General features: G+C 34.1%; 1 protein-coding gene across 1 annotated transcript; it reads right to left on the reverse strand.

Moving 5' to 3' along the window:
- Positions 1-3,448: 3,448 nt before the first annotated feature.
- Positions 3,449-16,834, reverse strand: LOC140808346 (type II inositol polyphosphate 5-phosphatase 15-like). The gene is made up of 11 exons (XM_073165448.1): positions 15,894-16,834; positions 13,840-14,095; positions 12,188-12,980; positions 11,268-11,392; positions 11,041-11,125; positions 9,506-9,671; positions 9,385-9,425; positions 8,990-9,257; positions 8,524-8,647; positions 5,104-5,464; positions 3,449-4,480 (listed from the first exon to the last, which is right to left on the reverse strand). Exons 1-11 carry the CDS (start codon positions 16,717-16,719, stop codon positions 4,124-4,126), a joined length of 3,402 nt encoding a protein of 1,133 aa, XP_073021549.1. The 5' UTR covers positions 16,720-16,834; the 3' UTR covers positions 3,449-4,123.
- Positions 16,835-17,252: the final 418 nt, after the last annotated feature.

A 17,252-nucleotide genomic window follows, 5' to 3' on the forward strand; every position in this document is an offset into this window, starting at 1 on the left:
CACTAACGACCATATCATAACATAATAATATTCTGAGCACAATATATAAAAATCAACATTAGACAAGAAACTCGCTGCAATTGCATGAGAACAAGGAATCTTGTCAAAATCAAATTCTCGGCAAGAGCATATCTTGTACTCCAAATTAATGATAGCACTATGTTTATCACTTCAGATATCAAGCTCAAGGTTACCCAAATCATAAATTGATATCCTCGAGCATTATTAAACCTTTCACGAATAATTGACTCAACGGTCAGAGTGAAATTTGTTGGAGATACTAAAGATGTATTGTGATACCTCGGAAACCAAGATGTAGTCAGTCTTTGAAAAGAATCTAACAATGCAATGTTGGAAGATGTTTTTACTCACGTAGTCTCACATTTATTGATTCTACCTCATTTGTTGTCATAATGTTATAACGAGACCTTGGCTGTATGCTCGAGTCCATCGATCCAGAGAATCACTTTCATCCAAAAACTTTGCACCACCGGGATATATTTTTTAAAATTTTTCATACTACGCATCAAAGTCAGTTTTCTTATGAATTTCCTTCGTGCATAAACAATTCTTTACAACCCTTTTTTTGCAAAGATTTTTCATAATTTGAGACAAGTTCTATATACAATGTCCATGATGTGCATCTTTGTAACCACATAAACTACAACAATGATCCCCATATGTCTATATGAGATAATCATCAATTCTTCCTCATCAGGTACTATGTATGAGAGTTTTATCAAACCCAGCTCCATGAAGCAGTGGATTCTACATCAACAACGCCTTAAGCTAGTGGATACTGATGAAAATCTTCATCTTGTGTTGAAGCCACGAGTAAAGTGTCATCATACTTTCCTTTTAGCTATGTACCATCGCTAGTTACAACTTTTTTCATGCATCTAAATCCCATCACACAAGCACTATATGATAAAAATATATACTTGAATCTATTACTAAATATTTTAGCTACCTGGATTCATTGTCTCGACCATATTCAAATAAGAAGGCATAAGAACAAAATCTTTTTCCGGATCACGTCTAAAAATATCATGTGCAAGTTATTTGCCTTTCAAGGATTTGTAATAGGTAATATCAACCCTCTGATTCCGCATCATTATCATAATATATTTTGGTTGACGTGTCACTTGTTGTCCCCGAAATTTCTCTAACATGTCACAAACGACAGATGAGCTTGCTTGTCGGTTTCTTTTACGCCTTCCTGTCAAATAACAAATATGTGTATTGCAGTATGTATGAATCTCAAAATGTGTTGCATATTCACGTTCTGAAGTTCAAATTCTCCAGTTCCAACCTTTGCTTACGCAACAAACCGCATATACACATGGAGAAGATTTCACACTTACAAACTCAAAAGAAAAGTTCAAAGCAATTTTGGATAACTATTTTTTCGTGGCAGCCTTGTTTGAAAATTCCTTATCAATATAGAGGTTAGAACCATAAGTGAATGCATGTGTATCATTACTAGATTGCACATGAATCTCAGCATCATCTGAATGCACAACAACAATGTGATCGATCTCATTTTACTGAATGAAGTTATCATCCACATGCATCTCAAAAACGTTCTCCACACCATTTTCTCGACTGAGCACATTATTTATTTCAATATTCTGATTTGAACAAACGTTATTTACATATTTTTAATATCTCATTGTTGCTATAATGATCATCAGAGACAAAAATTCGATTAAAATAGTCATCATACACATTTGAATTATCATCATTCTATTCATTATTCATATGTCCATCATTCAAATAATTCACATTTATATCAACGGGCACAATGCAATCAGTTCCAACAGTGTCAAAAGTTCTATCAGTCTTAACAACATCCAAAGTAGCAACAATACTGCTTTCAACTTCGACATGCAGCACAGGTCTGTCCACAACCAAAATTTAAGTGCGCTTTCAAATCATTATCATTTTCAATATACATAGGACAAATACTGCAACGCTTCACATCTGGTAGATAATTTGATCTCAATTGTTTTGTACCGTCTAGATTTATACCTCTCTATATCTCACATCGTAAATATTCGATCGAACAAATTTCGGAATAAACAGGAATCACTACCCACTTACCAGTAGACAATTGATGTCATTTAAATATATTACCTTCGTTACTTTCTCATTCACTGTTGTACTCAAACACAACAATTGTTGACATAACCTATAAAATTATAAACATATGTTAGATACTACAACTCAGTATAATAGAAAAATTATTAATTCAAAATATTTATTTCAATAAAAAAACCGACCCAACAAGATGAAACTCGACCAAACATGATGAGATACGACCCAACACGATGTAACACAACCCAAAATGATGAAACCGACCAAACATGACGAAACACGACCCAACATGAACTCGACCTACAACTTGACCCAAAAACATATTCTAAAACGACGCAATACCCGACCCAATATGATGCAACCCGACCAAAACCCCTAACAATGATGAAACTCAACTCCAAAAATTCACCCCTACAAGAACATTTCTATTTTCATATTAAAACAACAAAGATATCAGTATAAAAAATTTGTGTATAAATAACACATACTTTATAAAATTATACTTATGCTTTTCAAATGATATTTACTTCAATATTTTCTTTGGTTTCTTTTGAGGGAACAAAGAAACATTGGGATCTTCAAGTGGATGACGGAATGAACGACAACCAACAAAGATGACCAAAAATATTTTAAAAAATTCATAAAAATTATTATTACTACATTAATAAGTTCACTCTCTTTCACCAAATAAAAAAAATTCAAACATCAATTAAATTTCGAATGAGATTTTTTATTGACCCCTATTTGGATCTGTGCTGGTTTAAGTGCTTCTGCCTTATCAAATGTTCCACACAATTTTGTGTTGGTTCTATTATTGTTTTTAATGATGTTATATACTTAAAACAGTAACAAGTATAAACCACCAATTCTAACACGTTTATTAACAAAGATTAAGACAATAACTTCTATTTCTATACCAAGTAATCCCTTTTATCTTTCAAACAGAAACATTTAAGTACCGTTTTAAGTGACTGATGATATAAATTAATGATCAGTGAATTAATATGTTTAAAAAACATTTATAAATAAATCGATTTTAAAAAAGTTGAAATATAATGTTCTGTAAAAAATTCCTAAATATCACAGTATAACTTCTATTACTACAGAACAATAAACTATTTCTAAAAATGACAGTTTCAACAATTATTACATCGAACTTTCAATTTCACATATACACATCACATGGACTTGTCTGTAAAATACTGGAATTAATCTTATATGGGTCGAGTAGTTTTGAAACGTACAAGTGCAAATAAAATTTGTATACGTTAAATCGATTACAACTTTCAGATAAATGAAAAGAATCAACAACTTGATCATTTCACAACAATAAATCAAATAAAGCCTATGGTAAGTTGATAACATAATTCAATTACAGAAGCACCACGGCGAGATTGGTCCGGTTACCAGAAATATCAAATCTTCAACAGTCATCGTACTTCACTTCAAAAAAATGTTCGACACAGCCTCAAACGGAACAAACCAACAGGAACTAACTGGTGTTGGGGAAAGTTGCCACCAACAGTACACGGGCAGAGAAAACTAAAACACTTCTCTTCCCTTCACATCACTTTCTATTATAAAATTATTATTTACAACTACTGTACAAACTTACCCCCCCCAAAAAAATGACTCCAGATGTACAAGAAACTAGGAGAACACCAAATTCAAACCCAATGCAAAATGTTCATTTGTATCAGGGGAAAAAAATAAAGAAAAAAGAAACCTCCTCTGCTGGGTAAAAAGAAGATATTTTGGAATGAAAGCTACCTTGGTCGTTCTTGCACAGCTAGCTGGAGGGACCAATTCCAGTGTATCCAATTACCGAAATCTCAGGCCAGAACTCAACAAGGATTAAAAAGTTGGTGCTTCTGAGAATCAAGGCAGCTAACAGAACAATCATGTAACTGTAATTAAATTTCGGGGGTATATTCAGGTTCCAAGGATAGATTGGTAATCTACATATATAACTACTCAGTTCTGGGTAAATTATGCATATATGTCTCCGGAGATTCATATACCAGCATCAAGGACTGTGCAGATTTCGAATATGGTCAACTATATCACAGGAACCACTTATTTTTTGAAAATCAGAGCGCTGTAGAAGATTCGATTGGAAGGGATTAGAGTTGTCGGAGGTCGAATTCATGTGTGTGATTTTTCCAGTAATGCTGTAGCGCAGACGTACTCGGTGGCGTTTTATCTCTGTTGTGCAGCTCCCCCGCATTTTAACCAGTAAAATAACTTCCTTGTCCCTGGCATCTTCGGACCAACAGCTTCTTGAGACACCATCAACAAACTCTTCCAATGTTTGATATTCTTCATGTCGGATAGATATTTCAGCAATATGATCCGGTTCAATGATTCCTGCTGCTGGATTGACCTGTTACAGTTTGGAATCATTACATTACATTCACAAAATTACGAGCCGAGAAAATCATGTGGCAACTCAATAAGCAGAAGTTTAAAAAGGGGTGTGATTTAAGCGTTTGCACTAAAAAATTAGACGAACTTCCACTGAATGTACCATGCTTTCACAATGTGGGGGATGGTTTCACGGCAACATTAGCAGGCTCATTAAGTACTGGATTAAGATGAAACAATATCTATTGACTTCATCATAACTAATATCTTAGATGTTCGGAAGACAAAATGAAAGAAAAGTATATGAAAGAAAGAAGAAAAGTAAAAAAAAACTTATTTTAAAAAAAATCGCATTCTTCGCAACAAGTAGGAAATTTTTGCAATTACAAGCATAATCTCGAGATGATTGCACTCTAAGCAACTAAATTCTATAAAAAGCTGTGGATGGCATAACTGAAAGGGGATGCATACTTTTTATTCATATTAAAGTATCATAGACAAATCACCTAAAATAATAAACACAAAATTACGGGTAACCAGCTGATGTCATAACAGAGCACAAACACCAAAATAATAAACAAAAATTACAGGTAACTAGATGATGTCATAACAGAGCACAAACGAAAAAAATAATAAAGTTACCTGTAGCCATTGTGGGAATCCAAAACCACCTCTTGGACAATGATTGGACGCTTGCCCATCCTCCTTAATGGTAGCCAGACCTTCGCAACATATTTCAAATAGAGCTCTGTTTTTCTTGGATTTATTTGTGATCCGCAATATGGATGGATCTTGATTCTGAAGTATTATGTTGTTAGTACTGACGATTGCTTCTGGAACTTTGGACAGCTCTTCAAGAAAACGTCTGATTTTCTCATTTGATCTGATGATTTCTCCGAACACTTGTCTTCTTACCAATTCGTCAACTCGGGCGACCTCCACACTTAGAATGCAACGGACAGGTTTGTGATCACTATCAGTCACATCCATGCAAGCTTCATACCTGTCCAAGACATCTAGCCTTAGAAAAAGGATAAAAGAAGTCTAAAAGATGCTGAATATCTGAGAATACATTCACACAAGTAACATATGATGATCAGAAAGGGGGAAAACGAGGTAATCATCAGAGATCAAATATTTCAGAACAAGAGCGAACTTCAGAAGCACCCCTGCCATTCTTAGAAACAAAAGTTCAAGAAGATCGTCCATTCAAAAGGAACTAAAGAAGCGGGGGGGGGGGGGGGGGGGGGGGGGGGGGGGGGGTGGGGTGGGGGGCTGATAATTGTCCATATGATAACAGAGACAGCAATTTACTTTGTCCAAGTATGTACAAATTTAATGAGTTCATCATCATTTGAGAACGGAATTCAACTAATATGTGTTAACACCTAAAAGAACAGAACTAAATGAAAAAAAAATTAAATAAAATCAAGCAGGAGATTAGTCAATGACATAAATAGCACTAGAATGATAATCAATTGCCTAATCAAGAGACCAAGTGCTAAAACATCGGGCACAAATATGATCGTTCATGGGGGGAAAAATAAAACAATCATTGCATGTAGAATTCCAGTCTTGCAAATGAACTTTATAGCTAACAATACTAATATTTCACCCGCATTGCACGGAGTGTTATTGTATGTACTTAATTATTAAAATTACTAAGTATTAACGTTTGAAATTTATTAAAAGTATTGATATAAATATTAGTATACAAAATTATTACATGAAAAGGTTTATATCATTTGAAATAAAGTTTAAACGAGGATAAGGATCTTTTGCTGTAAAATTGACTTCTTTATCTTGATTGAGTCATGAGTGGAACTGTTACTAATAAAAATAGAAAATTATATCTAAAAAATCATAGATTATTTTGTCTATCAAAATTTTAAACAATAAATATTTTTGAAAAAATCAAATTTTTTTATCATCTATTAGATTAATAAATTTTGATTAAAATTTTAATTATTTTGTAGAAAAAATATTTATATTGAAATTCTAATTAAGATAGATGATAATAATAATAATAACAATTTACGAACAATCAATATACCACAATTCAAGAAGTTGGAAAACATAATATTATATAAAAAAAAGTTATACTTTATTTAATATGATAGAGTATCGATAACTAAACATAAAAGTAACACTAATTTACTTTGTCCAAGTATGTACAAATTTAATGAGTTCATCATCATTTGAGAACGGAATTCAACTAATATGTGTTAACACCTAAAAGAACAGAACTAAATGAAAAAAAAATTAAATAAAATCAAGCAGGAGATTAGTCAATGACATAAATAGCACTAGAATGATAATCAATTGCCTAATCAAGAGACCAAGTGCTAAAACATCGGGCACAAATATGATCGTTCATGGGGGGAAAAATAAAACAATCATTGCATGTAGAATTCCAGTCTTGCAAATGAACTTTATAGCTAACAATACTAATATTTCACCCGCATTGCACGGAGTGTTATTGTATGTACTTAATTATTAAAATTACTAAGTATTAACGTTTGAAATTTATTAAAAGTATTGATATAAATATTAGTATACAAAATTATTATATGAAAAGGTTTATATCATTTGAAATAAAGTTTAAACGAGGATAAGGATCTTTTGCTGTAAAATTGACTTCTTTATCTTGATTGAGTCATGAGTGGAACTGTTACTAATAAAAATAGAAAATTATATCTAAAAAATCATAGATTATTTTGTCTATCAAAATTTTAAACAATAAATATTTTTGAAAAAATCAAATTTTTTTATCATCTATTAGATTAATAAATTTTGATTAAAATTTTAATTATTTTGTAGAAAAAATATTTATATTGAAATTCTAATTAAGATAGATGATAATAATAATAATAACAATTTACGAACAATCAATATACCACAATTCAAGAAGTTGGAAAACATAATATTATATAAAAAAAAGTTATACTTTATTTAATATGATAGAGTATCGATAACTAAACATAAAAGTAACACTAAACTCAAAATCATAACCAAAACTAAATAAAATGATATAATCAATGTCAACACTTAAATGTAATTTATATTTTTAAGGGACATCAAACTTAAATTTGAATTTTAAAAAGAAATTTAAAAGATTTCACATTTAATTATCCATTTATTTCCTATTTGTTTTCAAATATTTAATACAGTGAGTGGATACATAAATGATAATACATATTTCCTTTTATCGCAATTTTTTTTGCGGGAACTTTCCAAATGTAACAAAAACTCTTTATATATATTTAGAATTTAAAATAAAGAATATAGATATGTTCAGTGTTCTAAATGGCGGTCGAGGCGGCTGCCTAGGCACCGCGGCCCTCGACCGCACCGCCTACGCATAAGACGAGTGTTTTAGGCGGTCCAAGCTATACGGCGTAGGAAAGACGGGTCGAAGCGGTGAGCAGGCGAGCGAGGCAGTGGACAGTCAAAATTTTTAAGTTGTAATCAACTAATTTTAAAAACTTAGTCAAAGTCAACTAATTTTAAATCTCAAAACCCTAGCACACCCCAATTCCTTTTTTTTACTTTTGATTTTCACTCTCAAGTCTCAACTCTCAAGTCTCAACCATTATATTGTATGAAGGAAGATTGGTTATGTTTAGTCTAATATTTATTTTAATGATGGATAATGGATTGAAACTTTGAAATTTAAACTTACGTTTTTTATAAAAGTAATTATATCACTTTGTTTGCATATTAGTATTAATATGATGATGAATATTTATTAATTATCTTGTTAGTTTGTATTTATATATTTATTTGCACATTATCTAGATGTTATTAAATTGTATGAAACTTCTTTGTGCTTAAACATTATTTAATTACACATCTTACATAAAAAATTATGATTATTTGTGATTATATTGCATGATTGTATATGATTATCTATAAAAAAAAATTACTTCAAAAAATTCAACCGCCTAGGCGGCCGAGGCAGTAGGCGGTCACCGGCCGCCCCGCCTCCTGCCATTCACAACCTTGGATATGTTCTAGCATGATAAAAATAATAGGTAGCACTTCCTCTCCCAGGAAACTTACTGTACTATAGAGGAGACAACAGGGCAGTCTAAGCTGCAGGTAGATGCCAAAGCTGAACGGTTGTCACGATACAGAATTCTGTCACACCAGGCAGGAATTCGTTTCTTCTCCCCAGAATCATATCCTTAAAAAGCACAAACAAACCATGACTAAATCTGTAACAAAAATAGTTTTTAACATAATAATAAATATAATTCTATCATATCAAGGCCATCCATAGTTACCGAAATATAAAAGTCTTGGATTCCAGATAAAAAGTTCGAATACAAATATCCAAGGAATAATAACCTCCACCATGAGATTGTGAATAAGGCACAACAAATATTTCTATCATATCAAGGCCATCCATAGATACCGAAATACAGAAGTTTTGGATTCCAGTTAAGTTCGAATACAAATATCCAAGGAATAATAACCTCCACCATGAGATTGTGAACAAGGCACAACAAATATTTCATCATGATACCTGCCAAACCTGATTGGTGCTTCTCGAATTTATAAGATGGAGGAAATCCGATATAACCTTCCCGCATTCCTTGAAAGACATTTCCTGCTTCCATTTCTTCTCGCAACTGATCCCTTTCTTTAAGCCAGTCAAAGCATCTTTGAGAAACAAAATCTCTTGCTTCGTCGTAAGATATGCCACCAAGCCGATAGTTGAAATCTCCAAGAAATACAACCATGTCAGCCTCAGAAAGCTCAGGCATCCCTTCCACAGGGTTAATACCCATAGCCTGCACAAGCATAAGCGATTAAAATTTCTTATCAATTGAAACATGAGGGCTTCCTTACATAAAGCGAAAATGAAACCAAAAACAGTCGACAAAAATAGTAGCAGTATTAACCAGAGTATATACATACATTTGTCACGCGAAGTATTTGAACAGCAGATGAAACGCCAGCTGAAACAGGAAGGATAAATGGCAATAGAAAACAGTTGACATGTACAAAAAATAACAGCAATAAAAATACAGCACCATACCAGAAGCGGTATTTAAAAGATTAGATGGCCGGCTAAAAACCATTGTTCGATATACATGATCAAAATCAGCATTTCGGCGATTGACAGCTTCTAAATGTGCAGCGAAATGACAATTCACAAAGCACATGACTCGACCATACACTCTCATCCTGAGCCCAACAGCTCCCTGACAAGAGAGACTTAAATTAGTTTAATAACAAAGATAATAAAATGTGATCGTAACAATAGAGAGGAATATACAAAGTAATACTAAGTCTATACCCATTCCATTAAGAACTTGCAGGCATCTCAACCAAAATGGTACACCTTCAATAATCTCGAGTTTACAAGTCTAAAATAATGACATTATGGTGAAGTAAATTAACTCACAAGATATAAGGATATATCAATCTCGATAAAATGAAAAAAAATTCACAAGCATCACCGGAACACTATGAATAACTTGTTTCTGATTAATAAATCAACAGTAAAATAGAGGCATCTGTCGATAATTGTTCAGAATCAAAGCGATACGATCATACTTCACCTCATTAAACACAATAATATGACTGAATTTTTTATAATATACTATTTCACCAGGTAAAATTTTACCAATCAATCTATATCCCTATTTGCCAACTATTTCCTAAACTAAATCATCTTTGAGAGCTATTTCATCATCTTTCAAGTTTAGTTTGCTTTTTGATTTTTAATTGGGGCTGTCTGCTTAAGCTCTGCAAACCCTGTCTCTACATGTAAAGATTTTTTTGTATAATTCTCAACAAATCCAAGATTCCTCTCAAATGGATTGTGTTCTTTCCATTTGATTATCAATAATATTTGGGGACAAAATCTACAGTTGTTGCATGATTCATTTGTTTCACACAGTCTTCTTCTGTCATGTGAGTGAGGCAGTGAGTACTGGGATTGTCAGACTTATTAAAGACATCCTACAATGTCAAATTTGAACACTTCAAAGAAAGTTTTTTAATAAAATAGAAATGATTAAGATAAAATAACTGGTTAGAACATAAACAAGTTTCATCCCTTCACACTCAACCAGTTTTTAAAAGGCATGGGAATTATAGATGAGAAGTTGGAAAACAGAAAGTTGTGTATACATTAACCTTTTTGCTACTAATTTGGTGGTTGTGAGCTGGGGATTCCATATCATCGCTTTTAAGTAGTTAAGGTGCTTATGGAATATTTTCTGTCGAAAGGGAATGCTTTTAGAATGTTCCATAAAGAGGAAAAATAGCTACAAATTTGGAAGAAGTGGGCGTGCTTGGCTGTAAAATTATTCGAGAGCTTTCATCAATTTGATTTTACTCTATCCAAAGCATGCAGAGTTAGATGTATCAGCCCTTGAGTCATTTTGTCAGTGGGAACCCATTATATCTGCATTCTTTTTTCACTCTCACTTAACACCAAAGCGGAGAGCGCTTTTTATTCTAGAACAATTATATGGCAATTTAATCTATCAAAATAGAAAAACTTTTAAGAAACTAAAATAAAATACATGTTCACATTACGTTCTAGTAGACAATCAAAGTAACCTTATTTCCAATAGCTCGTCCCAATCCACAAGGAACTGCTGCAACATCAACATCCCCAACATGCCCTCGAATATTGTTTCTAACCCTACGGCATATTTCAGACAATGCATTAGAAAGTGTTTCTGAATCACCATCAACCAAAAGTAAAACCAATCAAAAAGTTTAACAGGAGAAGAGAAGTATGTGCATCAAAATAACAGTCACAAAAGTACTAACATAATACTCACCATACAGAAATGAGCAAACCTGCCAACTGCCTAGAGCCAACCCTTGAAAAGGTGGATCCCTCATCCAATATTTTTCCAATCATATCTAGCCACCATTGTCCCGCGGAACTACCCTCAAGACCCATCTGCACGGGTTGCAAGTACATGCATGTAATTAGTCTGATAAAATTGAACTGATGGTTTAGAAAAGAAAATAAGAATGAACCAACAGATAGTGACAAACTAATAAGTGTTAGCTTCATCTTAGATTTGTAAAATGGTTAACTAAAAATAATGAACCATGGATAATTCCACCATCTTTAATCAGGAAAATCCTTTGTCTTGAATTTCAGACAAGATGAAGCACTCAAAGAAAGAAAAGAAAAAGAAGTGCAATAAGTAATATCTAACAAAATAGAGAAGTATTGGATCTAATTACTTTGTTTCAAAAGTTTTTTAACAGATACTAAGGCTAAACTCAATCACTGCAACATGAGCAAGTTATGTTAAAAATTTGAACAGCTCCAATTGGACGACAATACATATATTTATAACAATGATGGAACTACAAGACTTGACTGTAGTATGAGAAGAGCCTTTACAAGTCGAAAGAGGCAACTACTTAAATTGTTTGAAAAAGTATCTCTTGATTTTATCATTATTTCCTGGTCTATCCACAAATCTTTAATGAAACTTAAGAGAACTATTTGCACGCATGGAGTATTTGAGTGTCAGACAAAATTTCTCTAGCAGGCACAACAAACCCAATTCACCTGTTTCAGAAACAACTGTATTAGCTTCAAATGATTTTTGATATCGAATTCTCAAACAAATTGTATATCAACCATCTTTACCAAATAAACCTTCCAGCTATTGCATTTTCCAAATGCTGTAGGTTAGAGAAATTGAACAAAATAAGGAGGAAAGAAAATGTTATATACGGTTTCTTTGGCGGCAGACATGGCTAGGAAACCAGCACCCATTTCCACCTCCTGCAACCCGACAACAATAATACCTATGTCTGTTGCAGCAGAACCTAGCCACGATATAAGGGAGTCTGGAGTTGCCCGCCCTTGTGCAACATTCCATGTTCCAGCCAATATTTTAAGATTCTCTAGCTTTGTGTACAAAAATTCCTTCCCGGCCAACTCTATACGGAATATATTATCAAGTGGTCCAGGAGATGTAATATTCCACCCACGGATGCCACCATGATTAGCCAAGGTAAAAACATAACCACCTCCGACAGCTAAATCTATCACCGGACTACTGTGAGCTACCCATTCTCCAAGCAAATCACCATTGAGATCCAAAACCTGCACTGTCCCACTAATGTAACCTACCCATATCCGTTCACCTATTGTACAGAAACATTGAACTGCAAAAGAATGATACTGAAATTCATGCAATCGATTGCCATTCCCATCCCATTGCACAAGTAACCCATTTGCACATCCAGTCCAAACCATTCCATCAACAGTTGAGACCAATGCTTCGGTCCGCCTATTATCCTCTCCAAAAGATCCTTTAACTGCAGCTCGACGAACAGCATCTGCCGCTCCTAGTATGGCATTGCGAGAACGCTGGAAAAAATTAAAAGAATTTTGTGCCTTTTCCTTTGAACCAGATAGGGACTTCATCTTCATCTCATCCTCCAATAAAGCATCAGGTGACATGTTCTCGATCTGACCATCAATGTTAAAAACTTTAAGTAATTCCCTGGTACAAGAATCCCTGCATAGTAGAGAATTATCAAAACCTTCTAAAAGAAAATACTAAAAGCAACCAGAACAAAAACAGAAACCAGAGAGAAACCAGCAAAGTAAAAGAATTAGCCTTCATTTTTTTTCCTTTTTGAAGCTGTCCTTCACTCCTTAAAACAGTAGAACAAGATTAAGACATCGCGCCCATGAGAAATTCAGAATATTATCAGATGCCAACCAACCGTCTTCAGAGATTTGAAAAGCTTAAAGCTATAAAAGCATTGATTTAAAATTTTCATAACGAAGAAAAAGTGTCCTCTGACAAAAATCCTACCAATAAGCAATGAAAAATGAAAGATAAGAGCATAACTCGGTGATTTTTTATAAAATAAGGTTCAACTAGATGCATAATAACAAAACTGGATACTATATAAAGTAATTCCCTGGTAAAAGCATCCCTGTATAGCGGAGAATAATCAAAACCTTCTAAAAGAGAATACTAAAAGCAACAAGAACAAAAACAGAAACCAGAGAGAAACCAGCAAAGTGAAAGTATTAGCCTTATTTTTTTTTCTTTTTTTCTTTTTGAAGCTGTCCTTCCCTCCTTAAAACCGTAAAACCAGATTAAAACATTGCGCCCATCAGAAATTCAGAATATTATCAGATGCCAACCGTCATCAGAGATTTAAAAAGCTTAAAGCTATAAAAGCATTGATTTTAAATTTTCATAAGGTAAGAAAAAGTACCCTCTGGCAAAAATCCAATCAATAAGCAATGAAAAATGAAAGATAAGAGCATAACTCGATGACTTTTTGATAAATTAAGGTTCAACTATATGCATAATAATAACACTGGATACTATATAAAGGATCAATTTACTGACGATTTACCATAATGCAAATGACTGAAAACCTGCACTCCACACCTTGGCTCCAGAATGATCAGATAGCATATACTTGACATCTGAAGTAAAAACGTTACTGTAGGCACCATTCAGGGTAACTTGGCTTCTCAGGTCAATGTAAGATCTTTCTATCAATAAAGCAGCCATGTTCCTTTCTCCAATTATTAGAGAAAGGGACTTCTCAACAACTTCCCAAGGCCAGATCTTGATAGCACCACCCTCAGATCCTGACCATATATCTCCTGTTTTATAGGAAAAAAATTGAGAAAAAGGAAAAAAAATGTTTTTAAGACAACTGGAAAATGTTTACCATTGTTAAAAACATTCCACATAAGTTCTTTAAAGTCGTGAGTAAAATCAGTGGAGAAAAGAAGCTTCAAGGTGAAATTGTTAGTGCAAAATCTTTAAAAAAAATGTCTTGAACATATCGAACAATGTACTCATTAAGAAGAGAAAAACAAGAAGATACACGTAAACACGTACAAATTTTACCTATAACGCGTAATCACATGAACAACGAAGCAGCAACATAACATCGTGAGCATTGGAATTTCCAATCGACAATGTCAAAAAAATTCAGTTTATCTCGTTGAAATGAAGTTTGACCAACAATTTGTAGACGAATAAGAACAAAGATTGTAGTAGAAAATATCAAAATATCCACGCCCCTCATTCGTGCCTGCAGTTTACTTTTCATCCAGACGCCCATCGTGGCTATAAGAAAAGCCTTTTTTTCATATGCATGATAAATAAGTTTTTGCAGTCCTTTTTGAACACTGTGTGTGTGTAGGAACAAGACTGAATCAAAGTGAGAACCGGTAAACAAGTAAAATCAACAATCTATAGCGTACAGCGATTTTGTTAAGAAGGTAAAATACAAGAAGCTAATAAATAAACTTGAAATTCGTCTGAGGCTCAAAGAAGAGGCGAACTAAAGTTGACAGAAACCGTATACAAGAAGCTCGGCAAGATAGGTTCTTTTTCACATCATCAACATTGGTACTAGAGCTTGCATAAAATTACCAACAGGGAACAGACTACTGGGGATTTGTGATCAATAAAAATCATAACTGCCTTCCCCTTATGGTCCTCAGACATAAAATTTTAAGCATGAATTGGAGGAGGCCATTTCCATACAAAATTTGTGTGATAAGCAACGGGATGTCTGTGTAACCTATTAAGCCTGAGGATCATTGTGGTTGACCGTGCAGGGAATCTTGCTCAAGTAAGAGTTCAGGGCCTTGAGCTTTATTCCCAAATTATTTTACTGCCACAAATTAACGAATAAACAATAATTCTATCATACACCTTATTTTGACCATTATTTGAATTTGACACGAGATATTTTGCTTATCAGTACAGAAGAAGATTTCATCAATAATACCGCATTGAAGGGATATTCAACTCAACCAGCGCCACACATTAGTATTGGTCATGTACAGACATAATTGGAAAGAAAATCATGTTGTTCAATGTACTTTTTAACATCTAAGGCAAACATCTGAATAAGTGATGGTTGTGCACAGCTTAACTAGTACCTAAAAGTAGCATACTGCTTAATAGCAGAAACAAATAAAAAGAAGAAGCCTCATATTCAGAAAACATACTTGCACTTAGATTAATCATTTTCACAAATCCATTTTGTTTTATTTGATTGTTATTTCAGCATTATAATATCAATCATTAAACATACTCACTCTCCCTCTCACATTTTAAGTGCAAACAAAGGCTAATCTAACTTGCTTTTCTCTGGTCAATGCTAGTCCTACTGCCAGGTAAACCACAGAACAAATAATCCTACAAAGGGTTAAATTCCATCGAATCACAATAATTTTATTCACGTGATTATATAAAAGACTAAATACGGAGGTAAATTTTAAAAGCCGTAAAAAATCTTCACTTTAACAGGCTCCCAAGAGTGGAACACAAATAATCTTACCACTTATTCAAACACCACAACTGTCTGCTAATCTTAAGTGTCGAATCTAAGAAGCCTAACCGAAAAGCAACAGAAACCAAATTTAGGACAGCAAATATTACCGTAAGAACTCACAACAATGGATAGCACGGGCCCATGATGCGCTTGCCACGCAAGCACCTCCTGAAAACCATTCCTATAACTGCCATTATTCCCTGTCCCACTGAAAAAATCCATCATCTTCCAATACCTAATCCTTCCATCCTTGTGCCCCGTCCACAACGCTCTGCTCCCTCCATCACCCACCAAGCACATCGTGGCTGACTCCACCTGTGCCGACTCCCAATACCTTACCGTACCCTCCTCCTCCAGTTCCTCATCCTCAGCCTGACCGCCATACATATCATCAATATTCAAATCCCAAACCCTTAATCCACACTCCGTCCCTGCCCACAACTGCGGCCCATTATCATTGTCGTTAACGCATAAAATGTTCCTTAAGAACCTCCCAACTTGCGTTTCTCTCAAGGGGTGCGGCCTTATCTCGAGAGTCGGAGGTCGATTCGGGTGAACCGGTGCTCGCGCAGGGAGTTTAAAAATCCCAGTATCACCTCCCGCACCGACAAATTCAGGCAACGGCTGGTCAGAAGAGTATGAGGTTGAGAGCTTCCGGTCGAGGAACTGGAGCATGTAATCCAGTCTCCGCTGATAATTAGAAGAGCTGCTAACATCACCTTCGTCATCGGATGAGGAGGAATTGTAGAAACGGTCGAAAATTCTGGGTGTTTTTTGGTAATTCGAGGATGCGTCATTAAAGCTGAAATTCGTCCGGAAATCAACGCCGTCGGATGAATCTTCATCAGAATCGGAGCATAAAGGGAATTTATCGGAGTAGAAGTGAAAATTGGTGGGTTTTTTGTTAGAAGGATCTTCTTTCTGATCGTCCATGGAACGGAAAATAATGTGGTTGCGCGGAATTTGGGGAATTTTTTTAGAAAATGCCGGGGGATTAGCATAGGGTTTAAGTAAATACGACGTCGTCGTCAAGCTCAGAGAGCAAAGTGGAAAGGAACTAGGCAAATATAACATAGAATTCAGTTTCGGAAAATTTAGTTTGAACTTGTTGGTCTCCTATATTTTTATTATTTAAGTTTCGTGATTTTTTTTAGGCCAAATAGATATATAGTTGAAATTATAGTATAAATTTATGAGTTTTAGTTACTAAGAAACTTTAATTTGGTATATTTTTTATTTCATATGTAAAACACGAAATCTAAAATAATAAGACAAAAATTCATGTGAGACGATCTCACGGGTCGTATTTTGTGAGACATATCTCTTATTTAGGTCATACATGAAAAATATTAATTTTTATTCTAACAGTGTTTTTTTTATTGTGAATATCGGTAAGGTTGACTCGTCTCAAAGATAAAGATTCGTCAGACCGTCTGACACGAGAACTACTCAAATAAGAGATCCGT

This window comes from Primulina eburnea, chromosome 12 (genome assembly GCF_022965805.1).
Source record: "Primulina eburnea isolate SZY01 chromosome 12, ASM2296580v1, whole genome shotgun sequence".
Lineage (NCBI taxonomy): Eukaryota > Viridiplantae > Streptophyta > Magnoliopsida > Lamiales > Gesneriaceae > Primulina > Primulina eburnea.